Source organism: Phocoena phocoena, chromosome 9 (genome assembly GCF_963924675.1).
Source record: "Phocoena phocoena chromosome 9, mPhoPho1.1, whole genome shotgun sequence".
Taxonomy (NCBI): domain Eukaryota; kingdom Metazoa; phylum Chordata; class Mammalia; order Artiodactyla; family Phocoenidae; genus Phocoena; species Phocoena phocoena.
The window spans coordinates 80,979,416-81,007,056 of record NC_089227.1 but is presented as its reverse complement, the minus strand read 5'-3'; the positions used below and the strand labels follow the sequence as shown (position 1 = coordinate 81,007,056).

The 27,641-nt window shown below is 38.9% G+C and overlaps 1 protein-coding gene across 1 annotated transcript in view; it reads left to right on the top strand.

Moving 5' to 3' along the window:
* Positions 1 to 27,641, top strand: part of GRM8 (glutamate metabotropic receptor 8) — a 751,547-nt gene that overhangs the window by 598,207 nt on the left and 125,699 nt on the right. The window contains exon 7 of the mRNA XM_065884462.1: positions 1,985 to 2,121. Within this exon, the coding sequence (XP_065740534.1) occupies positions 1,985 to 2,121 (137 nt within the window). The remainder of the gene's footprint in view (positions 1 to 1,984; positions 2,122 to 27,641) is intronic.

The following is a 27,641-nucleotide window of genomic DNA, read 5'->3' as shown; positions in this document are numbered from 1 at the left end:
GAGTATATGACATCAGAATTTTGAAATGGTATGTAAATGTCAGGACTTGTTGAAGATGTTAATGTGAAATTCTTAACTGATGTGTATTTTTCCATCCAGTAATCTCTTACCCATGGAATTTCCATAATCCTTTGTCTAGGTATCACTTAAAGAATGTTTAATATCCTGTCTGTTACTCTACATTGGTATGTACTGAGCATGCATACGGCGTGAATCATCATCATCGTCGTGTTTAATTACCACCGGCATTGTTCTTTGCAACTATTTGTTTAATTTTCATAGCGACTCTACGAGTGTTAATATTACTCCCATTTTACAGATGAGGAATCTGAGGATTTAAAAGTTAACCTGCTCACATTCACTTGGAGTTAGAAAAGGATTTGATCCGTTATAGCACGTGGGTTTCCACTTGAGTATCTGAGGAGTAGTTAAGATAGTGGTTGATTGGAGAGCTCCTATTTTTTTCTCTAATTCCCTATTTCTTTCTTGATTTATATATAAAGTCATTTCCCATGTGAACTAATAATAATAATTTAAATGCATATAGATCTTTTGAGACTTAAAAATATGTTCATCTTTATTTTTTAAGTCCCTATGTGACAAGTAAAGAAAAGAGAGTCCATAAGTTGTGAAAATAAATGCAGAAGCAAAGTGAGCATGAATGTGCAGCTCTTGACTCTCAAAACAGTGCTCTTTTCTCCATGCTGTGCTGTCTCTTGTGTCCTTAGCAGTTGTTTGCAGATACCAGGCATCTCATCAGAGACTTCACACTGCATTCAAATTTTAGGAAGATTCCAAAGAGGAATGTTTTAGACTTTTGTGATTATTGGTTTTAGTTTAAAACTCCGCAGGTAGAATAAGGAACTCATTATAAGATGGAAATATATAGAGTTGACATGTATAACTATTAGTAGTATATATTTTGGGGGAGTAAAATATAGAAAAGAGATAGCAAGAAGGGGACAGTTTCTAGTATAGTATAGAAATTAAATCCGGTATACGGTGAGAAGAAATTCAGGGAAGGGAACCTGCAGAGAGAAGATTGGCACAAAGAAAAGGGATTGATGTTAGGCGAATTTGTCAAGACAGTAAAGAGTAAGGCAAGAAGATGAAGGTGTGGGCTGTGGGCAGCCTCCAAAGGCTAGTAGAGAAAAGGAAATTCTATATAGAAAGTGAGGCTATAGATGGAACAAGAAAACATTGCGGGTAGTGATCCCTTTCTACTCTTAAAACCTGTGATTATGTAAAAGTTAATGAGAGAGAAAGTAAAAGTGAGCAGAAGCTGGTAAGAGAAAAAGATGAAAGCTTCTGGGAGAAATGGAAGGTTAGAAAAGATGACATTTCTTGTATCCTGCTGCCCCGCCAGTACTGCACTATCACAGTGAATTGAGGGAACTTTTATGATCTGAGCGGAGTTGGGACTTCCCAGCGACCACTGCCTCACCCACTGAGAGGATCCTAAACGTAGCCCACATGGATAGACTCTTGGGCAGAGGTAGCCAAAGCAGAGGCTTAGAAGAGACATTGAATATGGCAATTGCTTCAGAGTGGAGTTCAAGTCGGAATAAAGTCAAACTCTAGGGAATCTGGCTGCGACGTTCTCCTGCCACATGTTGAATTGCTGTTCATAGTTCATATTGTACAATAGCTGTTACGCTTCAAGGCATCTACACTCCGTAGCCACTATTGGCTGTCCAGCCTATCAACTTCTATTTATTTAACTGTTACGTTTGTCGCCTAACTTGGATGCTCATCATTTACTTTCTAATGTGCGTAATGAAGCACGTCTTCTTCCTGAAAGTATGTCTGGGCTTCTTTTCATGTCAGAGATATTATGCTACCAAGAATGACCTTGTATGGATTACTAGCTTCATATCTCTTACTATGCACAATATTTTTTTATCTACCATTTTTTTCTTAGGGAGAAATAAGCCCAGTGGTCTATCTCACTGAAAAGTTAACATTGTTTCCTAAACATTTATAGGTAGTGCTGGGACACCGGTCACTTTTAATGAAAATGGAGACGCTCCTGGTCGTTATGATATCTTCCAGTATCAAATAACCAACAAAAGTACAGAATACAAAATCATTGGGCACTGGACCAATCAGCTTCATCTAAAAGCAAGTATCAATATAAACTTATACTTTATGTATACTGTTCTCAAGGAGAGATGCTTTACTTTTAAGTAATATAACATTTGTTAGAATTGATCTTCTTGTAAATAAGTTTTCAGAAAATGTATGATTTGATCTTTCTTCAACTTTAAAATGTTATGAGAAGTCTTTTTTTTTTTTTTTTTTTTGAGAAGTCTTAAATGTCTGTAGAGATATTTACTCTCTGCAGGGATTTAGTGAAAGATCTCATTTTCTTTTAAGTGACTAAATATACATTTAGGGAAACTTTATACTTTTCTGAAAGGCTCAGTTGTTCAAAGCTTTGTACAGTGTGTGTGTATGTGTGTGTTTGGGGGGAGGGGTGACAAACTGTGCCATGAATGACAAAGTCGGTGCTTAATAAGTGTGCTTCACCTTTGCCCCATCATAAGTTGAGATCTTGCAGCTACGTCTGCTGGATGGAAGTCAATCACGATCTGTACGTACATTACCTCTTTGAATCACAACATCAGAGAAAGTTAATGTACCCCAAAGAGATGTTCAGTTTTTTAACAGCCCTTAGGGCTGCCAGCTGTCCCTGTCCCCCTGGAGAGCCACGAAGGCCCAAGGCCCACAGATTTTGCAGTTCCTACAAGTGGCCACGTGAGGAGAACTTGGAGAGCCCAACTGGAAGCGAGGTCACAGGGCAGCGAGGTCGCAGGGCCTGGGGCTGGTGCCAAAGGCAGTTGGTCATCTGCCTGCCCAGTGTCATGCTGTGTCCGCCACCCCGGGCTCTGTCTCCTCCTGCTGGGACCAGGTGGGGCTGGCACGTGGGATAACAGCAGGAGGAGAAGCTCTGTCAGATGAGTCTAGCTGGCAGGCAGCCCTCCAGAGGGGCTATCCGAGGGAAGGGGTCTTTGGGGACACTGGGGGGTGCTGTCTGTTACCAGCACCCACTAATCATAAGGGGCTCCAGAGCAGAAAGCCCGTCCTGAACTTGACAGATAGGGAGGCCCGGGAAGTCACAGGGCATAGGGCAGGCAGTGGCTGCATGAGGAGGGCACAGGAGTGGTTGGAGAAGCATCTGCTTACCACGGGGTAAGGAACCATTTCAAAATTTAACAGCCTGTGGTGCCGTATCTATGCACGCCGGCTCCTTCTGGTCTAGACAAACAAGGAGTGTGCTCTGTGGTCGCAGCTAAGGATCAGAGTTCCTTCATACATGAACATTAATGTTCATAATACATTCTCTCATACATCTGTAACGTGACTGTTTACAGGAACTGAGTGGCCGAGGAATCACTACAGCAGCAGTGTTTCCCCTGTAGGCAGTGAGGTGCTTTTAAAATGTGTCTAATAAACCAGAAACATACTCTTCTACTGTTATATTGTTCTAATGTGTATTTCACTCTTTCCTCTAGTAAAAGTACCTCCTCTTCTTGATTCTCAAAGCTACCATAACACTGTGAGGGCTGAGTTCATTTCTTAAATGAATAATTAATTTCATTTCCTAGCTACAGCTTATCCTAGCTGGAAGGTAAACTCTTATGACATACATGAGGGTGGGGAGAGAGATTATTCTTGTCTGTGTGTGTTTTACACGTGTGTATGTGCTTTCTTGTGTTTGAACCCATCCGAAAGACATCAATTTGGTGTTTTTAATACATTTTTCACCTCTGTATGTCCAAATATAGCCCCTGAAGTGCTATGTTTATGCAGCACCAGTCACCATAGTTCTCAGAAAAGCAGCAGATAATGAGAAATAAGGAAACTAGGATATTTATGATGTATTGTCTCCGTAATGACTTCCTGATAATTGTCACAGTTCCGCTTTCAGTAATGCACAAAGACAGCTCATATTTGCAACTATGGTTGTACTTCGTAAGACCACGTATCTACACCTTATTACATGTAGCAGCCTGATGAAACCCTAGCCCTTGTCCTGCAACCCAAACTTATGGAAACAAAGCTTTGATAACTCTGTGGGTTATTGATGCCAATCTGAAAATCAATCGCTTCTTGGCAAAAGCCCTTTTGACAGTGGACCTCTGTGAAATAAAATAATTAAACACAACAAAGAAAATTTGATATGGGTTAAAATAGGGAAGCTACTTTTGATCTGACTTTTATGAATGCCAAACTGCTTACTATATTCTTATGATTAAGGATTTAAATAACAAAGTTCAATGGTTGAAAAATATGTGCATTAATATATAATATGAAGATACCTAAAATAATTATATACACAAGCACACGTACACACACGCACGCACATCTCTCTCTACATATATATTTATTATAAAACTTTATGTTGAATCTCAAGCTCTTTTATGTACATTTACGGTGCATGAAAAGTTTTATGTTTATTATTGTGTTATTGCTCATAAAATATATCAAAACGATTTGTAAGAATTATTTCTCATGCATGACTATGATTGTGTATAACTACATAGCCATGCTAGCTTTACTGAAACAGAGAATCAACTCTCAGAAAAGAGTGAATTAGTTTGTGAAGAGAGGTCATACGTCAAGGGTTGAATTCTGAATTTTATCAGGACAAACAAAATGTTTCTCCTTGGGAACAGGACTAGTCATCTGTTTGGAGGTGGAGTAGGGGTTCCTTGGAAAGTGACAGATTTACTGAAGTTCTGCTTAGATCTCAGGCAAGGCACCAAACAAATGCTTTGCCCCAGTTTTGTCGTCTATAAAGTAGAAACATTAATAGCACCTACCTTAGATGGCTGTAATAAGAATTTAATGAAATAATACAGTAAAGCCGTTAGTCCAGGGCCTGGCCCACATGACAGCCATAAACATTACCTATTATTAATCCAGTGTCTCATGGTTCTGTGTGGTCAGTGGGAGATCTGAGAATGAGTGTGGTGAGCAGAGAAGTGAAGCTTCTGTCAGAAGAGGCACTTGAGTTTGCTTTAGCAAGTTCAGAATACGTTCACTTAAAATGGGGACCATTTGTCCCTATAGCCCATTGCCTGCCTTTAATATCGGCCTTAATACTTTAGCAAATCTATCTGCACTTACAAAGTAAACTTTATTTAATGTAAGTATGTAGTTCCTTTTCCTGTGGTAGCCTGTGGCTAGATATTGTCACCTAGGTAGTTATTTTTGGATGGATTGGACGCATTCATTCTGTGCACATACTGCATGCTAAGTGTTGGGATTAGAGTGAAAATGTGAACTCTGCTCTCAGGGCGCTCGCAGACTGGAAGGATAGATGGACACTCAAACAAACAATTCTAGTGCAGTGGGGCAGGCCACAGATGAAGGTATGTCCGTGGTTTTGCACCTGCAGCCCAGAGACAGGCCCCGAATCCGGCCTGACTGCTGGCGGGAGTTGTGATGATGGCAGCGGAGGGCGCTCTTCCCCATGTACTCCATCCCTTCTTAGTCTCTTAAACCAGATTTGCAATAGATTTCACACTCTCAATGGTAAGCATTTATCAGCCAGTTATTGGATTGAATTCGGCTTATTTTCAAAGAGCCAGTTTTTCTGACTGAATTCAACCATAGGATAAGTTTGTGCACAGAGGGTGCTTGATTATGCATATATGAGTGCAATAAATTTGCCCTGAATATATCTTAGTGGAGTGAAAGAAATTGTAAAAGTAGGTTATTCTTTATTTTTTTTCCTGGAAAATCATGAGGTGTTTTATTTCCTCAAAAGCATTGTCTTCATTGTTCTAAATATTTTTTTTCTTTTTTATGGCACTAACATATGTTCTTAACTTAGCAATTACAATGAGTTAGTATAACTGTTTATTTTGATTTCGGTTTTTTTATTCAGTAATCTCAGTCCACGCATGAAGGGCATATTGTCTACCTGAGAGTGAATTTGAACAATTAGGCTTCTCCGTTTTGTGAGGCTTAATCTCTCAAGAGGCAGGTGGTCCTTATCAGTGATTACAAAACGTACTGTAACCTAGAGGTTCAGAGAAAACAGCGGAGCCTGAACTGCAAAAAGAACAGCCATATGCTACTTCGAGTCTGCAGGGAGAAGGCGTATGGAGGCTACCTACCGGATGGGCCTAAAATAACTGAGGGCTCACTTTTCTGTACTTCCAACCAGAGCTACTCTTTCTAGATTACTGTAAGATGAGGCATAGTTTTTGCTTGTTTTGTTTTATTCTTTTTTTATTCAAATAAGTAATTTGAAGATAAATAAAGATAGTAAAGGATAATGACTTCATAAGAATGTTTCATTGTTAGCATGGAGTCAATTGGAAAGGGTGATTTGAAGAAGGGCTTCATTTAATTTTGTGTGGGGCCACCCCATAGATGAAAGTAACTCTTGACCAGGTACTGAATTCTGACCCTCAGTTTTCTCATCTGTTAAGTGGGATAATAAGTAGGCTTATTATGAAGATCAAATGCATTGGTATTCCAATGCATAGTGGTCAGAAACAAGACCTCAAAGTCAGAAAGAAGAGTTTTGTGTTCCAACCTTCCATTCCTGAGCCTTGGGCACGTTATTTTACCTCTTTTGGTCTCAGGTTCTTCATCTGCGTGAAACAATCATAACTACTTCATAGAGTTATTGAGATAATTAAAGGAAATTGCATATCAAAGATCCTAGAACACTGCCTGCTACATATTCAGTGTTAAACGAATATGGCAATAAAAATTTTGTTTTGTTTTGCCAGGAAAACCAGCCTATTGCAGAGGACCTATAATGGGTATTGCAATCTGAAATTCCATCTATGAAAAGTCTTTTCTGCCTCTGTCTTGATGTTCTGAGTAGGGAGTAACTGTAAAAAGAGTTACACTATGATAACTCGTCTGTGCCTATATAATAAACCCCAAATGTTTATTTTGGTATGGAAAAAAAAGTGGGCTTCATGAGTCAGTGCTTTGGGGACAACCAGAAACTCAAGCAAGCTTTCTGATTTAGTGCATTAAATCCGTCTTTTCTATGTACCTCTAGTGTAGTATTTATAACATGATATTTTAATTGAATATATGTCTTTGCCTGTCAATGGTCAGGCAAATACATGCTATACCAGGGATTCCTCAACCTGCTTGAAATACAGAAAGAGAAAGTTTCTGACGCCCTTTATTTGCCTCATGGTTATACTGCTTTGGATAAACATCAAAAGTTTTTAACCAAAACCACTAGATTCCCTAATGTCATACAGGAACAGCTTTTCTATGATGAAGGGTATTGAAATAGCCTTGAAGTAAAGGATGGAGTGAATGGAGTGGAAACAATGTTCGAGGGGACGCTTGAGCCTTTATTTGCCTTGACTCTTAGGAGCCATGCGTTTCCTCTTTGCCTGTTTCCCCACTGCAAGGTTGCCTGCATTTGCAAATGCTCTTTCATATGATAGTCAGTGCATATAAAAGATCATTCACCCTATGAGACAAGCAATATATAAAGCTTTTCCCATCCTACAAAGTATGAATGTGAAGTCAATTCTCCGAGACCCTTTACTACATTCCAATAGGACTTTAAATGCCACTCTATCTCCTGCCTTTATATTCTATTCAGACAAGGCCTTATTTGGCTTCCTTTCCTTGTAACAAGATGATTAGTTGTCAAAACTATATTTTTGTTCACTAGATGCAAATTTATTCTTTTCAAAATAAGTCATTTTGGGGTCAGTAATTAATTTGTGTTTATGAGAAAATAAGCATTTGGTAAATTCATGTTTTTGACACATTGAGCAAAGCCAAGGTAATTAAAGTTTACGTTCTTGCTAGTACAGAGTAGGGGCTCAGGGGCTCAGTAAGGACTTGTTGAATATGTCATGAACGATATGCCGATATTTTCTAAATACTGACTTCATATGGAGCACTGATCCAAGATTATTGATTAGGAAGTTGACTTGTGCACAGATTATTTATTCAGTGACTGCTCCCTGGCCTGCCAGGCAGGATGCTAAGCCATTGAGGAATACAAGGTTCAATAAAATAAACTCCCAGATAGCAAATGAGTTACTCCATTAAAGGTAACAGTACACTTGAATAATTATAATAAAAGCATACTTAGAAGGTACAGATTAAAGAACAAACTATGAATTAAAATATGTAATGATTACCTCCAACTAGAGGGACTGGATAAAGTTTGTTGAATTCAAACTGGATCCTCAATTACTTTGGTGGCTAGAAATGGTTGGAAGAGTGTGTAGGCCGTGGCAAAAGCATCCGTCCATCCATACATCCTTCCATCCATACATCCTTCCATCCATTTATCTATCTGTTCATTCCAGAATAAAGTGCCTCCAGTGTGCCATTGCTCTACACAGTGCCGGAATGATTTAGAGGTGTTACAGATTCAATCCCCATCCCTGAGTTGGGAGTGCACCTCTATTGGATGTGCAGGCATATCCCGCCTACAGAGTGTAAGTTGTAAGTTCGTTGATGGAGATGAGGAATGCTGACTAGGTTTTCATAGGGAGGTGGAAAGGGGCACAGTTTATTTAGGGAATTGAGTGTGATCCTGAGCTGCCAGTACAGAGGACTGTCTGAGCAGAGCATATGCAGAAAGAAGAAAGATGGCTTAAAGCTAAATTTTATAGGGTTTCAAAAACTATTAGAACACAAGTTGATATTCTTTAAGCTACAGTGAGCTTTTCGATAGAGACATTCTCAGCTTTACACTAAGTGTAGCTTGGCTGGAGAAGAGGTCGTTCCGTTATTTAGCAGAAGCCATAATTAAGAATTAATTTCTTTCTTATTTTACCTAATTGTTTGGCAGGTTCTTTCCGCCCTATCTGTCCATCTACTTGGTTTGTGTTTTGTTCTACAAAATATTTAAAAGGACTTACTAAGATACACTTATCATAGTAGGAAAAACAAACAAACAGTAAATTAGGAAGAAAGGATCAAGGGAGTTGATAAATTTTAGTTAGTAGTCGAGTTTGATTTTCTTGACAATAATTATGGCCAATAGATTTATCTAGCTGTTCAGTAGAGTCAGAAATAATCATGCTGCTATTTTAAGAACATACAGAATTATGCCATATAAAATGATTTAATCTGATTAAGAATTCAGAAGCTGGATTCAATTATCTGGATCTAGTTAGAGTCAGATTCCCGGGGTAATCTAATAGTATCCAAGGAATCTAGTAGCTCATCAGGGAAAATACAAGTGGGGCACTAATAAAGCTATAATTATTCATGAAAAATAGGAAAAATCATAAGTGCTTAGTTATTTTGGTAAATAATGAAAGTGACACAGACAGGGAAAAGAAAGCTAAAAAAATAATAGAGGTCAAATTGGAAAAAGCAAATCAAAAATACAATGCAACTAAAGAAGGACGTAACATAAAATAGCAAGTGTCTCTTTATACCAACACCAAAGAAGGGCAAAGGAAGATGGTGACTCTAGACGTTTATGGGGATAATAAAGTAATAAAAATGATAATAAATGGTATTTTAATCCTTACTTTAACCTTGGGAGGAGAAAAATAAGTGCAATTTTGACATGATGAGTAGAATCAGTAAGGTTACAAACATAAAGTGATAATGTAGAATAGAGGAATAACTGGTAAAAAGTCATTTTCTTATGGTAGATTTACTAAACTAAAATATATGTGAACCCTGTATCCTAGGGTACTTTTGAAAGGCTCAGTGGACACATCAGTGTTATGTAAAAGCTACAACGTACAAGAGAATTACAGGAACTGAAAAGTATTATATATGAATAAAATATGTAGCTTCCAGCTGTAGATGGAGGTCAGTAGTTGATAAGAGCAGGAAACTAAAAAGAAAAAAGCTAATATGTCTGTTGACTGAATCAAAAGTTTAACAGACATCTTTCCTCAAAGCTTTCACTGTCTAAAGAAGGAAAACAGAGCCAGAAGCTGAAATCCTCCCAAGTCCCTATTCCATTTTGTTGAGGCCATGGATCCTTATCTCTAAGTGAAGTTGCAGAAATGTGCAATTGTGTATAAACTCAGGGGTAGAGATGTAAAATGGTGTTCTTTCTTAAATCCATAAATGAATGACAGAAGGATATAACAAGGACACAAAAAGGTACTAAATTTGACTAGTATTTGATTGCTTTTATCAGTTATAAAATCATTTGGAATAAAACATTATTTTGAGATAATTGCAGATTCACATGTAGTTGTAAGAAATGATAAAGATTCCACGTCTCATTTACTCAGTTTTCCCCGCAATGATAACATTGTGAAAAACTATGGTGTAACAGCACAAGCAGGATCTTGATATTTATACAGTCAACCAATCTTTTTCATATCTCCTCTTTCACTTATACATGTATATGTGTGTTTCTATGCATTTTTGACCTGTGCAGGCCCATGTATCTACCGCTGTAGTCAAGATATAAGACATTGCCATCACCACAAGGATCCCAAATTGTCATTTAATAGCCACACCCACATCCTACCCATATGCCTCCCTTCAGTGCCTGGCAATAACTAATATATCCTCTATTTCTCTAAAATTGTCATTTCAAGAATGCTGTGTGGATGAAATCATATTGTACGTAACCTATTGGGTTTGGCTTTTTTCACTCAGCATGGTTCCCTCCAAATTTATCCATGTTGTTGTGTTCCTTTTAGTTGCTGAGTAGGTCCACGGTATGGATGTTACCAAACTATGTTTAGTTATTCACTCTTTGAAGGACTCCTGAAAAATAATTATGCATCAACCTGCTATGAGTATTTGTTGAATTGTATGTAGAGAGAAACAGCAGGGAAGAGTGATGTCTCGTCTCAGAACTGAACTAAATCATTTTTATAAGATAGTTTTAGAAGTTATATTTAACCCTTTAATATAGAATATTTTTAGAAAATAAGAAAAGGAAACTTTCTTGCGGCAACATACACCTCAGATCCTTCATAACTGGCATAGTGACACCTTGACTGCAGTGTGCTTAATTACTAGCAGCAAACATACCTAAGAGAAAAGTTCTCATTTAAAAGTAATACCACCTGGATCTATGTCCTCTTAACGTTATAGTCTGTGAAACCACACCTATGTTCCTTCTTATCGTGCTTCACTTTTCCATCCCTTCTGTCAATGTTACACTAATGTTGCTGTCTACGACACTAAAACCCAACTCTCAATGAGTTTCCAAGACTTCCTCAAAGTCATCCCTGTCTTGTATTTCTTAAGTTGTTCTGACACTCTGCTAGGCTTCGCTGTATCTAGTTCTCATTTGACTGCTTTTGTAGCTGTCAGATCTGTTGGTACATGCCTTTTTCTGCATTCAGGCCATGTTTTTAAGATTCCAAAATTCAGACATGATTTCTAGATTAAGCCACTATAAGATCTTTGAGACCACTGATCTAAAATTTGTAAAATTTTTAAAGGGAACCGGCAGGGACACTGCAGTTGGCATATGCTCTATAAATCTCCTAGCAGGAACCCACTTTAAGCTTGGCAACTGTGAATTAAATCCCTTAATTATCCTATCCTTAAACTAGTTTATCAAGGAATCAGCCAATTTTTATAAATGGTCTCCATAAAATATTTGACAGGGGTGTGATTTCATGTTGTTCAGGGCACACACGGACTTGGAGGACAGACCCTAGGAGGTTCTGCATGGTGTGGAAAGTGTCACTGGAAACTAGGAAACTTGTTTTTACCCAGACTTCTCATTCCTCCTGAGATAGGTTTGTGCTTTATTACTTAATATTTGGAGCCTCAGGTTCCATGTTTATAAAATTAGGAATTTAATGTAGTTATTCACTAAAACTTCTTCCAGATCTATTATTCTCAAATTGGATCCTTCAGATAGTGAGAGTTATGTTGGATGTATTTTTCTGTTTTTGTTTACTTGTTTTTTAGATTTAAAAGTTTAAGGCCTCCATCATTCAACTATACAGAAGTGATCCTACGGTGTAAACCTCACTGAACAGAGAGCTTCCTTATGTGATTTTTTCTTTTTTTTTTTCAATTTGGGATATCTGTTTTAAAGAAGCATGGCTACTCATACCCTATGAAAACTAAAACCAAAATGGGAGAGGTTAATAAAGACAACTTAGGTATTTTGCTACCTTGGTTTTAATAGAAATGTAAAAATTGTTCAAAATAGATATGATATTAGTTTTCTTTTGCTCTCCCAGCTGCATGTTTTTATAATATACTTTGAAAAATAGGACTCTGCTATAGGGGAGCTAAGTTGATTCTGTTAGACTGAATCCAAACATGGCTAAGTAGAAATGACTAATGTGATTTGAGAAATGCTAGTTTATCTCTAAAAGGAGGGATAAGTCCTGTGTTTGTGAAGAATTAGGGGATGTCATGGTAGAGAAGAAAAGGCCGCATGTGAGCAATAAATGTGAGCTCGGCTTATTTTTTCTCCTTTAAAAAGAGAAAAATAAGATGCTTTCGGAGCTCCTGCTGTGCCATCAAAAATTGGGTTGCATTCAGCCTGTGACATTGAGGCAATCAGGCTGCAGCATTTATTGCCCTCTTACCTCATGTACAAACAATAGTTTTATAGTCAGAGGTAGAGGTATTGGAACTCAGGCACCGTGATCTCATCTCAAGTCCGCCTTCATCACAGGCATATCCACTTCCTGAATCTCCCCAGAGTTCTTTCCACTCTTTATCGGATTTTTACATCATATTTGTATGTAAAACTTCTCTCCTGAGAGAAGAAGTTCATACCGTTCTACTACCTTATGACACAGCTTCCCACAGGACAATTTGGTTCATTTTTCTGCGAGTTTATGATGACTCTGAACATTAGGAGATAGTAGTCTCTTTTCCAAAAAAAAAAAAAAAAAAAAAAAATCGAAAACTGTTGGAAACCTGAGGCTGAAATAACTTCCAAAATGATAACTGTGGCTCTTGTCCAAGTCAGCATTTTTTCAAATGCCTTCCTCAGAACACTGGTTCTGCAGAATTTTAAATAGCTGCTACATGTGCACACAAAGGCCCTCTGGTTAAAAAAGCTTAGGGAATGTTAGGACAACTGTTTTTGTTTTGTTTTGTTTTCCTGCAAGAATTTGGAGACCCTTTAATATACTAATGTACACCATGGCTGACTGAGACATGGGCATTGAATGTAATGTTTAATAAATTGATTTAACCATGAATCCTTTTTTATTTGAAGAACATTTTGTGGAACTAATATTCCTTGAAACTTACTGTGAAAAATGTTGGCTTAAGTTGACTCTTCCACCTCAGTTACATTTATTAACTCATTTAATCTTTGTCATATCCCTGTGAGTTAGATACTCTTAGAGTGGCCATTTTATAGAAGAGGAAACTAAGATTAACAATAAGTTACTTATTTAAGTTCACTTGGCTCGTGGAAACATAGATGAAATTCACAGGCATATATATCCTACTCCGGTGTGCCTGCTTTTAGGAATACTAAAGAAGTAGAATCAAGAAGAAGTTGGTCAACGGTTGGTTATGGGAACCAGGAAAGGTGGAGCTCGTGATGACTCTTTGAATGATTTAGTGAACAAATTCAGAAGCTATCAGGGCTGAGCTTGCAGTTCAGCTGACAAGTTATAGACACTCTTGGTGTACCCCAGAAGACAGGCAAGAAAAATTTCTTTTCCTTGAATACCAACTACTTTGCCATTCCCATAAAAACTCTATAGAACTAGTTGGCCAGTGGTGACACTTTGTACCAGTATCTGAGCGAAGCCTTGTTATAATGTCCACTGCCTGCCATAAGCTTATTAAAGTGTCACCGCTCCAGAATAGAGGCTGACACCAGTCAGCACAGTTACAGGTCTGAAATGTTTTCTCAACTAGGAATTGAGGCTTCCTATTATATCCTGGCTCCTGTTTTACAGAATCTTCTTAAAGATCAAGAGTTTTGTATGTGAAAATACTTTGTAAGCTTCAAAATGCTGTAGAATTGTTAGCTAGCTATTATTTGTGAGGGCCATAATCATTTTGTATAGAGAATAACAGCCACACAAAATCACATTTAAAAACAACACAAAACAAAATTAAAAAAATCTCAACTTTGTCATTTTCCCATTTGGGAGAAGTTTTGACATATATTGAGGTAAGTATAAAATTAGTCAGAATTGGATTTGCATACATTACTACAGAACTGAACTTCTAGTATTTAGTTTCCTCTGATTTTTGCATCTTTTTTTTTGGGGTGTGTGTGTGTGTGTGTGTGAAGTGAAATCTTTTACCTTCCCTTCAAAAAATAACTTTTCATACCCACCTCACATAAGAATGCCCATGGAAAATTCTGGTACTATAATTGGCACAAAGAGTAGGTTCTCAGTGAATGTGGGTTGAATCTGAAAAATCCTCTCCTAGAATTGTCACTTGACCATTCGTCTCCTGGGTAACTTGAGATGGGAAGAGATAATATGTATTTTTTCTTTAAGTTTAATAATTGTCCTACAGCTGATATATAAAATCAAATACTAGAAAAATTAGATAACTGAATTAAAGCTCCAAATTAAAAATGGTAACTTTCCATGAATGTGTCTTTTTGCAGCCTTTTAGTAGGCTATATTTATTGGCATATAAAAGATAGCTGCTTTTGATAACTGGAGCCCTCACCATTCAAGAGTGCACCTCTAGAGCGTGGCAGTCATCTGCTACTGCCCCCTAGTGGCTGCCCCTAAACGGATCGGATTCTCTAAATGTTGAAGAAGAGAAATGAGCAATGTTCTGGAGCTCTGTGGCTTCCTCTGCCCTCCTCACCAACTGGCACATATACAGCTTCACCTATGGAGCAGCAGACACACTAAGCCAAGCTGTATTCCTCTCCACACCAGTTGCTCCTTCCTCATACTAACCACCCATCTCTTCTCTGCCATCCCTTCTCCTTCTCCTTTCTCTTATTCCCATTCTTTCTACAGGATGCTAAGTGGTAGCAGGATTGAGAGGCTGTACCCAGAGGGATGCAGGATTCTGGCCGAACTGTGTCCTCCTTCCCATCTCACTACTTTTCTTTCCTTAACCAAAAAATTCTTCCTATGTCAGGAATATATGCAAATACACCATTTCTTTTAGCTTCAAAGCAACCCTTTATGATGATATTGCTGTTTATATGTAACAGAAACAGTATATCTAGTTTTCTCTTTAAGGAGAAACATCTTTGTTGTCCATAATCAGGTCTATGAATGAAGGGGGCATCAGGAATCACTGAAATAAGCTTGACTGATTTACACTGAAAAGATGAGAGAAAGAAATGAATATATCTAGCAGGTCAGAATGAGCATAGAGAAAGGAGCATGGGCTGGTTTGGTGGGAGATTTTGAGAGGGAAGAAAGAAGAAAGAGAGTCTTTCAGGTAGCTACAAGTTGCAAAATTTACAGAGAAAGAGAGAGAGAAATGAATGCTTGAGATCAAGAGACCATCCATGGAAGAAAAGCTTGCTCAGGAGGGATGCAAATGATTTTAAGAAATTGTGCTTGGTTAGATGAGTTACATAGAGATTCATCCTTTGGAATTACTGAGAAACTTCAGTGAATATTTAAGTTGGTTCCAAATTATTATTTGGGTATTTAGTCACTATGCTGTAGTGTCGTGAGGCAGTGAGTTTTCTGTGGTTATAGTATTTCAGTGTAAAGTGTCACACCTAGTGTTTTTTTGGAGTGCGTCATCACCTAGAATGTAGGTTAGAGTGAAAATCTCAGTGTTTTACAGTGTGGAAATTTTATAGAAATTTCTAGATGACTAGATGTTGTCTGTGGTTGTCCCTGGAATACTATACCAGATCTGGAAGGAAACTTTAGCTACTACTCTGAGATTAATATAATGGTTTGGGATGATAATCTATTTGGCTTCTATTACTTTTTAAAAAAAATTAGTACTGAGTGAATTCACTAAATTGAGACAGCGTAGGACATTCCTTTACATACTGCAGATTAGAAATTAGCTTTTTAACCTTACCTCCTAAGATAACAAATATCTTAAGAAATGAGGGACCATTCAGAATGGAGGCCTGGCGGTAAATGACAATTGAGTGGGATGGATGTCCCATCCATCAGTGATCCTGCATATCTACTCTTTCAAGACAATGTTTTCATATCATTTAAAGCTCATAAAATTCAAATTACTTGTTGTCTCTGGGTGTTATATCTCCATGGGGTTCGCTTTGGGCAAACTGGTTTCCTTTGAAGTCCCTAGCGATATATTTTAGGTTATGAATTTTCCATTTATTTTTATCTTTCAACCTATGAGCCTCCGTTTTTTAGGCATTTATTAAAAATCTTGTCTGTTGGTTACAGCTCCCTTTGCATTTTGTGTAATTACATAGTCTCTAATGACTTGATTCTTTCTTACACATCTAGACTTTTTCTACAGAGGGGTCCAAGGGATGGCCAGCAAATTAATGAGCCCACTTCCCAACCTAGATCAGCAGTGTCAATGTGGTTTTGAAAGTAACCTCATGAAATGTTATCTCACTTGTGAGGGGGGAAATTACCTATTAATTGTGTAGATTATTAGATTTAGAAAAGAAGCGGCAGACAGAATCTGGCCATAACTTATGCTGCCAACATTCCAAATATATGTTCTTAAGGCAAGATTTTGTTGGGATATTTATGAATGAATATAGGAATTAACTGGACACTGACTTTCCAGGAAGAGTTCTGGATTGTGTTTTTGCTTTTTCACATCCTGGTAAAAAGGAAGTGTTGTCATGGTAACTCTTATGGGTGGGAGTTGTTGGGGAGAATGTCAGAGAAAGCTCCTTCCGTTTTGTTTTTTTTTTTTAATTTTTTTTTTATACAGCAGGTTCTGATTAGTTATCTACTTTATACATATTAGTGTATATATGTCAATCCCAATCTCCCAAGCTCCTTAAGTTTTTAATAGCTTTATAATTTAACATCAGTGCTAAAGAAAGGTATTTTTCACGAGCTGTTCAACCTTCCAATATATGGGTAATAGGAATAGCTCTACTAAATTAATGATTGTTACCACTTACAAAAACTTCTTCAGAGATTTCTAGTCCTTGTCAGTGGGCAGGTTGCTTCCTAGGAGTGTAGGAGATACTTTGAATTTCTAGTTTATTTTATATTCATACAATGAAGTTCGCTATTACAGCTGCAGTAGCTCAATGCTTTGAGCCCTGAAGTTATAATTCAAGAAATATCCTATCTGACAGATGTCTAGGACTCCATGCTTACTGATGCAAGGATCTTTCGTCCAACACTATTCTATACTGTGTCCCAGTGAGGGAGTGCAGGTGAACTGAAATCAAATACAAAATGACTGAAGGCCAGAAAATATGAATATATGATGTAAAAAAGTGACATGTAGCAAAGTACTAATTGAGAAGAAATGAGATGAGAAAGAAGCAGCTAGCAACCAAAAGTAATATCAAGTTACTTTAGGAACCAAGGAGATTAGGAAAATGTGATGCAGTCTAGAGCCAGGGAAGGGTTAAGAGGAAAATCGGAATGTTCTGCTCTTGAAATCCAAGTGAATACACAATACACTCACACTTCAGGTGACTGTAGAGAGAGAAAATTTTGTCCTATGGGGGTAGGTTGTTCTTGGAGCTCTGATTGAAAACTCTAAGTATATTTAAGGACTGGAATTTGAAAAAGGATAACTTGTAAGATTGATATTGTCTAGATTGAAAACCTGGCAGACCTGAGATTGATTTGTGTGCCTGTAATTTGCCTTTCTGTATTCAGCAAAGTGTATCCTAACACTTTGCAGCCAATAATAGAGTAGATATTCCTTTCTGAATGGAAGACACTGCATTTGGGGATAACTTACGTTGTTGGGGGGTGTGGAAGACACACTTTATACACATTACCAGGAGAAACCACTTGGCCCCTTCCATCCTCACGGTCACAGCAGAGCTGACCGACACTAGCTAAGAAAATCTTCCTCCTTATGAGTTCTCCACCTGATTTCATTGAAATTTTGGTGACAAATATTAATACTACCTGAGAAGTACTGGTCTGTCAGGATTTGATTGGCAGCTCTGATCTGAATACAAAGTATCCCTTTCTTCTTGAAAGAAGAATAAAATTTAAAATAAAATTGTTTCAGCATTTTTGTTTCATTTTGAGGAAGTTCAGTATATCTCGGGACAGAAATTTCTCTACTTGGAGCCTGTCATGGTTGTAAATATCCAAGTTGGAAAGTACCTCTCTGCAAACAATATCTACTTGGCACTTTTGCCAGCTTCATTGTAGGGAGCAAATCAGGGAAACATTTGCTTTTGACTATGTTATGTTAAGACACAAGGCAAAGCACCGAGCTGATCTCCCTATGCTATGTGGCTGCTTCCCACTAGCTATCTATTTTACATTTGGTAGTGTATACATGTCCATGCCACTCTTTCACTTCGTCCCAGCTTACCCTTCCCCCTCCCCGTGTCCTCAAGTCCATTCTCTACGTCTGTGTCTTTATTTCTGTCCTACCTCTAGATCAGCTCAGTGCTCTGTGACCACCTAGAGGGGTGGGATAGGGAGGGTGGGAGGGAGACGCAAGAGGGAGGAGATATGGGGATATATGTATATGTATAGCTGATTCACTTTGTTATAAAGCAGAAACTAACACACCATTGTAAAGCAATTATGCTCCAATAAAGATGTTAAAAAAAAAAAGAAAGACACAAAACAAAACTAGATTAAGAAACTCCTCTTTGATGGCCCACTGTTTTGAGAGAAGAAATAACATTTCCCTTATTAGATACTTGTGACTCTTTCGTGTGTTCTTTTGCAGCAGCTAGACTTTGGGGAAATAAATTTTAAAAGAATGATTTTAAGAAGTATGATAGTGTGAAGTTTTGAAGAATCATGAGTATGGGGCTGGATCATTCATGTTTAGCAGTGAATTTGCAAAGACATTGTTCTCTGGTTTCTCTTCAGAGATTACAAGCCTTGATTTGCTCTTACTTCTTGATTTCCCTTTCAATACTATCAGCCTTGATAGTGATTTTACATTTACTTAGCCTGTTTCATTCTAGCCAGCCTGTTTCATACTAGTCATGACTTTTGTCATGATTTCCAACTGATTAAAGAGCTACAAACAGTTGTCCTGATATTGAAGCCACCAGAGACTCCAGCGTGACCCTTTTTAAAATTTAATTTTCATGTTTTAAAAATCCTATGGAAGGATAGTTCCGTGTATTTTTTTTAACCTGGTTGACATTTTTAACTTTAGGGTAGACGTTATTAACTGAAATAACGGAAAGCATTGTACATTTTAATAATAATTTACAGCAGACAGCAAATTGATGATCTGCAAATAAATTTAGGAGACTAATAATTTACCCCAAGTTCTGCCATTTTTAGAGTCTTCTAAAATTTGAAATTATGTGAAGTTAAAATAATAGTCTGCAGTGAGACAAGAGACAGAGAGGGAAGGCCATGCAGTTTTTGTGGAGGAGTGTAAACCAGAGAAACATATATTTTGTCAGCCAATCAGATAACCCTAAATTGTTTGTTTTTTAAGATTGACATCAGCTCTGAATCACCTATGTTAATAGAAAAGAATTTTAAAATTAAAAAAAATGAATCATCTAGAAATATTCTATTTTTTAATATACCTTTTTTCTTTACTATCAGTGTAAATGTGAATGTATTTGATATCATGAAATTCACAAAACTTTAAACAGAGTAATAAATTCATGGAAAGGTCTGAGTCAAGAGACGACACAAAGTTTTGAAGCTTCCCTCCTTTTTTGCCTTCTACTCGTATCTGATCTGTTCTTCGTTCCAATTTTGAGACCCTCAATCTCATCTAAAACAACAGCCAAATTTCTTCCTTTATTGCTATTATAACTGGGTTTATTAAATAAGTTTAATTTATAGGGGGAACAAATAAAACATTGCGAGCACGTCCAAAGGAGGGCCTTTGGAGTGTGGAGTTCTGGAGTTTGGAGGTAGGGCCCTGGGTGAGGGTGTGTGGGTGGGGTTTAGGCCCAGCGCGGTTGGAGGGGGTCTCCGAGGAGGTCTCTGAGTGTAGAGGTAGGGCCCAGGGTGGGGTATAGGGGCGGGGCTCGGGCCCTGGGCGGCAGCAGGGAGGTTCCGAGGGCAGAGAATTAGGCCTGGGAGCCCAACAGACTCCCTGGTGCCTAAGTGGACAGGGAAAGCGTTGGCCGCCGTTCACTTCCATTCCTCCGTTTCACCCCCCACGGGCTCCCCCAGGGTCTCCCCCATCCCTTTTGGACCCCTAAATGTGGGTGGGTCCCACTGGGTGTTGGAACACCTCCCCTCCCCCAGCCACCCCTCAGGGGTGCCGGTCCTGGAGGTCCGGCCTTTATTTTTGCTCCCCCTTCTCTCCCTCCCGCTCCCTCAGGACCCGCATGGCTGGAGGGGGCCTAGGTGGGCAGAGGATCAGGCCAGGGATCTCAGCAGGTTCCTGGGGGCCCAACTGGGCAGGGGAAACCTGGCCACGCTCCCTTTTGATCCTCTGCCCGCCCAGTGGTTCCCCAATTTCCCCCTTCGGGCGTGGGATTCCTTCCCTCCCCCAGCCACCCCTCAGGGACGCCAGTCCCGTCCTGCCTCCACTTCTCCTCCGCCTTCACTCCCCCCACGCCCCACGTCCTACCCGGTCGCTGGGTGTTCCTCCCGTGTCCTTAGGTGTCCGTGGTCTCCCTCCGGCGCCTGGTAGGTGCCCTAGTTGTGCGGAGACACAAATTCCACGTCCTCCTAGTCCGCCATCTTGACTCTGCTCCTACATGTTAATTTTTAAGGGAGTAAATCCTAAAGGTTCTCATCACAGGAAAAAATATTTTTCTCTTTAATTTTGTATCTATACGAGATGATAGACTTTCACTAAACTCACTGCGATAATCACTTCATGATATATGTAAGACAAATCATTATGCTGTACACCTTAAACTTTTTCTGTGCTGTATGTCAATGATATCTCAACAAAACTGGAAGAAAAATTCGCGAATAAATAAATAAGGGAATGGAGGCCGTCAGTCCAACTGACTGCAGTTTAGAAGTCCAGTATTTTATCTTCCAATCTACTCTTTGAAATGGATATTGGATAATATGTACGTCTTCACTGGGTTTATTTATTTATTTTTTTGAGATGCATATTTTTCTCCTCTAACGTATAAATGTATTAAATACTACTCAAGGATTTTCTAACGTTAAACCTTTTGAAAAGTAGGAATAAACTCTCTTGGTCTGGAAGAGCAACTCTTTTTGCATTCTCTAGGAGCTGTTCCCCAGCTGAAAGGCAAAAAAGAGCTTCTCCCCACTGTGCATATGGTGACCTGCCATGCTAAAGGAAACTTTTTTTAAAGAAAGCTTTTTTAAACCGTTTTTTCCTTAATTTCTATTTTTTTTTCTTGTTTTCTTTTAATTTGTATTAATTTATTTGTTTTTGTATTTTGGCCGTCCTGTGCGGCATGCAGGATGGTTCCCTGATCAGGGATCGAACCCGGGCCTCCACACGGAAAGCACCAAATCCCAACCACTAGGCTACCAGGGAACTCCCTAAAGAAAACATTTTTTACTCCAGCTCTCATCTTTTTCTAGTAAGAATCAGATGGGATAGTATTCTTTTTTTTTTTTTTCTTTTTTTGGCTGTGTTGGGTCTTCGTTGCTGCAGGTGGGCTTTCTGTAGTTGTGGCGAGGGGGGGCTACTCTTCCTTGTGGTGCGTGGGCTTCTCATTGCGGTGGCTTCTCTTGTTGAGGAGCATGGGCTCTAGGCTCACAGGCTCAGTAGTTGTGGCGCATGGGCTTAGTTGCTTTGTGGCATGTGGGATCTTCCTGGACCAGGAATCGAACCTGTGTCCCCTGCATCAGCAGGTGGATTCTAAACCACTGCACCACCAGGGAAGTCCCAACTACATTTTCTTTAATTTGCTTTTTTTTATATCAGAAAAAAAGAGAGAGAGAGAGAAAATTTCCAACTAAACTGGATATCAAGAGTTGTATGTTTTAGAACTTTAGGGTTCAATTTATCATGCTTTCAAAAGTTTGCACAAGGCATACAACAAAGGCCCTCTTTCTGAGTGGGCCTAGTAATTTACCCTAGGGGCAAAAAAAGAAAAAAAAAAACCCTCCATTATTGCTTTTATTAGCGCCTGAATATTAGCCCCCAGTTTTTATTTTATACTGTGTGGGCTCAGGTAACCCTATTGGTTTCCTTTAGTATGTTTAATTAATATTGCCTGAGCAGCAGATTTACGTGCCCTGTCTTATATTACCAGGCAGGGGAAGCATTCCCTAGTGAGACATAATGTCTTTCCTGATAGGGATAGAATAGGATAGTTATACAGGTAGTTGTAGAAGTCCCAATAAGGGACTATACATAGAGAGGGAAACCTAGGAAACTTTGGAAGACCACTGTAAGTTAATAATCACTCAAGAAAGCTATTGGAAAGTTGTGGAAGGAAGCAGCCTTGCTTAACTATAAAGCCATAAATAAAAGCACGAGCTATGTCCAAGGCCATTAGGTGGAAGAAAAATGTCACCACCTTTCTACTGATTATCCTAGTTTGACCTCATAGGGTCAGACACTCTCCGGCCTGATACGAAGGAGGAACTAGTGATGTAAGCCTCATGTCTACTCGAGGAAGGCGAACTTTTCCCCTCCCCCTTTCCTTTGACTATAAAATTGTATAGTCAGAGCTCCCTCGCCTGCCTACGTGCATCTCTTACAAGTGTCCTATATTAATAAATCTACTTCTTGCCTAAAGTAAATAAATAAATAAATAAAAAATAAAACCTTGCTTACTTCTTTTCCTGTTCTTCAGAAAAGTTGAGTGCAGATTCCATAGCTTTCTGATAATTTTTTGGCTATCAAAATGAATCCAGCATCATTTAGGGATGCAGTCTCACATATCCTATTCAAAGCTCTACCCCTTACACCCCCAGTGTAGACTAGAGCTGTTATTTTTGCCAGCTGAAGTGTGAGTGAGGGATTGTGGGCAGGGATGGGTGGGGGGAGGTATCCAAGGCTGGTGCTCTCGTTTTCAACATCTTATTTCCCTCTCTCTCCAGCTGGTGGGTGGCAGGGAGGAGCGATAGGTGAGACTACGTTCACCTGGAGGCTTGTCAGTAGTGGGGAAATATCTTTGACCTCACTCTGGTTCAGTCTAGCGCCATCTGCTGGTGACCATGACTGACAGGTGGTTTCCAAATCTGTAGTTGGTTTGATTCTCTTTGAGTTGAGTTCAGCTTCATCCTCACAATCTCCTTTGATGAGAAACCCTTCAGAAAACAGCAGCCATACTATCCCTTGGCCCTTTCTGTTGATCAAAATCTCCAATCAAAGCTCTTTGACTAGGAGAGATGTCTCATTGCTTGACTCAGAGGCTGCTAGAAAAGCCTGCATACAGTACCTGCTTGTTACCTAACTTCTGTGTTTTTCACATAAAGGTGGAGCCATATGAACTACTACTAAATCCTCTTTCCCATCTCCAAGGTCCTGGAAGCCACCCACTATCCCTAAATATAACCATAATCATCACACTTTTAACTTTGGACTGGATGAGGCACTTTACTGTTGTCATATTTTGTCCCATTGGTTCAGGCTCCTCTAGCAAGTCTCCAGGTTTGTGAACTCTAGCAATAAGCACTCTCTCTGTTGACGTACAGCCTCATACATGTGAGGACATATATCACAAGATTCTTAACAACTATCTCACCATCCTTCTCTCTAACGGTAGCCCCAACATCCACCCAGAACATCTTTTCGTGCAGATATCAGTGGTCTCTGCTAGTGGTTTGGTTGGAGAATCCTCATTCTGAGGAAGGAAGCCAGTAGCATCTGCCGTGAATATTGCCCTTTTAATAAGGCTGGTGAGCATCAGATGGATGCCTTTGGATGGATGCCCTCCCCATCAATTTTCTCCATATGTGGGTGAGAGGTGGGGGTTAGGGTGGGATGGGGGGATGCATCCTCGAAGTGGGGAGCTTCTAAAGCATCTTGTTTGGCCATCAGGATAGCTCACTGACTCCTTGCTAGAATGTAAATCCAAGCAGTTTGGGGGCAGCTCTTCTTAGACCTTTCAGCTTTGGGTTTCTACTTAGATTTCAGGGTCAAGGAAAAAGTCCCACTCAACATTCTGTTACACTATGATTTCTTAGTATTTTCAGGGGCAGCATGAGAAGCAATGAGTGTTGCTGGCAAAATATGCTTGTCTTAACTTCATAGGGCAAGCAGCAGGTCTGATATTATAAACAGGGGACTTAAGAATGGTTCAAAATATCAAGAATTTTAAAATGCCATTGATGTCATAATTAACTGAGGGTGGATTATAATGCCTGTGGTTTATCACATTCGAATGCCTGTGGATTCTTCAGGGTTGAATGCCCTGCAGTATAACAAGGGGAAGTACATACAAGTACCAATAGGGCTGAGTGATTGCCACATTCTTTATAATGGACTTTAAAGCTTAAAAACATCATATCCAGATACTGTACAATGGGAAGTACAGAGGTTTTTTTTTTACTTAAAATTTAATTAATTAATTAATTTATTTTACAGTACATCCTTGTTGGTTATCTATTTTACACAGTGGTGTGTACATTTCAATCCCAAACTCCCAATCTATCCCTCCCCTCTTCCTTCCCCTCAGTAACCTTAAGTTCAGTCTCTAAGTCTGTGAGTCTGTTGTACTGACACATTTTGAGTAATAATTGTTAGCCACTTACTTAACCATACATTCCTTTATTAATTCTTTGTTTTAGCCATCTTTTTGACATTTAGATCTCACTTAGTTAAAGCTTTTGTTTATTTTTAAGGTAAGCTATACCTAAATTTCAACTGCTAATTTAGATTCTTAAATTATGTCCCACATTGAAACTGCTTATGTAGTTTACATTAACAGTATTTCTTCAACATTAAACACTTGGTATTAGATTTATCTGGATTTAACTCAATACAGTAAATATCCCTCATACCAGGACACCCTGGTCAATTAAGACTCAAAAAACAGATTAGAAGGCTAACCAGTCATTACTAGTCACCCATGGTAGGCAGTTCAAGAAAAATTGGAAGTGAGCACATTCCTTTTGCCTTAAGAAAATGAGTCTTGGTGATACCTTTGACATAAATGTAATCTTTTCCCATTTCTCTTTATCAAAAGTTTCATTCCCAAATACTCCTTTATAAAATGTCAGCCAGCAAAAGTTTTATATAAAGTTGATTTCTAGTATTGAAACTCCATTTTCTTACAACTCACATTAAGGAGAGGACTTGGAGAAGCTCACATAACTTCACAGACTACTACTGTAATTAAATTAAACACAAGATTGTCACTCATTAGTGTATTTTGTTAATGTTCCTATTTAGCCAGCTTAGTAAATGCACATTTTATTGATCTTCATTGAATAGCTGTACCTTCCTCGTCCTATTCCTAAATGCCATCAATCTCAGAATTGTTTAATCCTATCTCCAAAGCTGGAATTCTAATACTTCAAAATGGTACTTGCAGAATTATTGCTTCTTTAGAGTATTTTTGGTCTTCTTGAAGAAGCCTGTTATAGAAAGTAATCTATTTACCATATCAGATCTAACTACTCATCACACTGTGTTCTTATCCAAAAAGGACATATATTGACCGGTAAATTTCATCTGTGGTGTTTTTTTGTTTTGTTTTTACATTGTACTCTTTGGTATTTTGCTGGTTCATTTCATTTCTATGCAGAGATTTCTACTTATTTATTGACTAATTTATAAGTAACAGTGGAAGGCTGACTAAAAGTATTTCCTCCTGCTGTTCAAAATCTCAAGATGTAAACAAACATCTTTCTAAAATTTATGAACCAAGAATACAGTAGTTTTTACATAATTTTTCTCTCTTCCTTGTTACCTTTCCATCAAATAGATCAATGTTATTTCTGGGTTGTTTAAACCAGATGGAATATTAGCAATTCATTAAATTAGAAGCCTTGCTAATAACTTGACTTTTAGTTAAAAATCAATGATTTAGGGACTTCCCTGGTGGTCCAGTGGTAAAGAATCTGCCTTACAATGCAGGGGACATGGGTTTGATCCTTGGTCAGGGAACTAAAATCCCACATGCTGCGGGGCAACTAAGCCCGTGTGCCACAACTACTGAGCTCGCGAGCCTCAACTAGAGCCTGTGTGCTGCAAACTACAGAGCCCATGTGCTCTGGAACCTGCGCACCACAACTACAGGGCCCATGCGCCCTGAAGCCCATGCCCCACAACTAGAGAAGAGAAAACCCGCATGTCACAACTAGAGAGAAGCCTGCACGCTGCAACAAAAGATCCCACATGCCTCAACAAAGACCCTGCGTGCAGCAACTAAGACCCGATGCAGCCAAAAATAAATAAAATAAATAAATCTTTTTAAAAAATCAATGATTTACATAATCACTAATATAGACTAAAAATTATATGGGTTTGAAAAGTTCACTGTCCAACATTTTTATGTTCTTTCACCTGAAATAGAAGTTCAGGGGTGCCTTTAAATAAAATGAAGTAACGGCAACACAGGTAGGATATGTGTTGCGGCTGATACATAAGTAGAGATTAGCCTTCTCCTCTGACAATGCAGCTTTCTATCTTTGGGTTAGATTTCAAGTGGCATTGCATTTGTTGCTCCAGCTCCCTCAGATCATAAAATGATCATGTCTGTTGACGCAATTACAGATGGTGCTATTCAAGATTGGAGAGTGATTGAAGAGAATTTCAAAGAGAAAATCTAACAGATCCGGTTGCAAATGGACACACATGTCACTTCCAGAGGCATTACACTCACTACTCATACACTGAGCCTACACAACAGGGAAAAATAAGATTGGAATTTTCAGTTCCAATTTAAAATAATGGTTTCCATTCATACCATGGGGGGCCCTGCAATTCCCAATTTATCCTCAGATAATCCTGTACAGTAGGGAGAATTCACCAAATCAATTGAGCATTTTTTAGTTCTGATTCTAAACACACACCCCCACCCCGCCTTGTCTCGTTATATGTTGTTAGGCCATGTAAATGGCATTTAAGAAGGAACTGAGTCACAAGACAACTTGATCCATTCAAGAATTATCCAGCATAACAGTAACTGAGATGGAGTTTGAATCTTGTTAAAGTTGAAATTCTTCAATTAGTGTTGGAATTACTTGTAACTGATACTTCCTTCAAGATCAGCACTGGACTTATTTTGCTCTTCCAGCTATCTGTGGCCCATTCCCTTGTACGCAGTGCAAGTTACTCACAGCAAGTACACACCACGATTTGCTCTGGCAAAACACAAAGAAGGCTGCCTTGCATCAGGGCTAGGCCCTCTTCACTAAGTGGCAATAGGGCATCTGAGCCTGGCTTTGTCACAAATGTTAGTTTTTCTATTTATTTCCTGTCCTTGTAACACTGGATCCTGAATATTACCCAGTCTCACTCTAGTACAGCTGCCTTGGTCCTGTCTTAAGATTGCAGTTTTCTTCTTAAAAATATCCTACAGGGAGTTCCCTGGTCGCGCAGTGGTTAAGAATCTGCCTGCCGATGCAGGGGCCATGGGTTCAATCCCTGGTCCAGGAAGATCCCACATGCTGCAGAGCAATTAAGCCCATGCACCACAACTACTGAGCCTGCATTCTGGAGCCTGTGAGCCACAACTACTGAGCCTGCATACCACAACTACTGAAGCCCGCACACCTAGAGCCTGTGCTCCACAGCAAGAGAAGTCACCGCAGTGAGAAGCCTGCACACTGCAACGAAGAGTA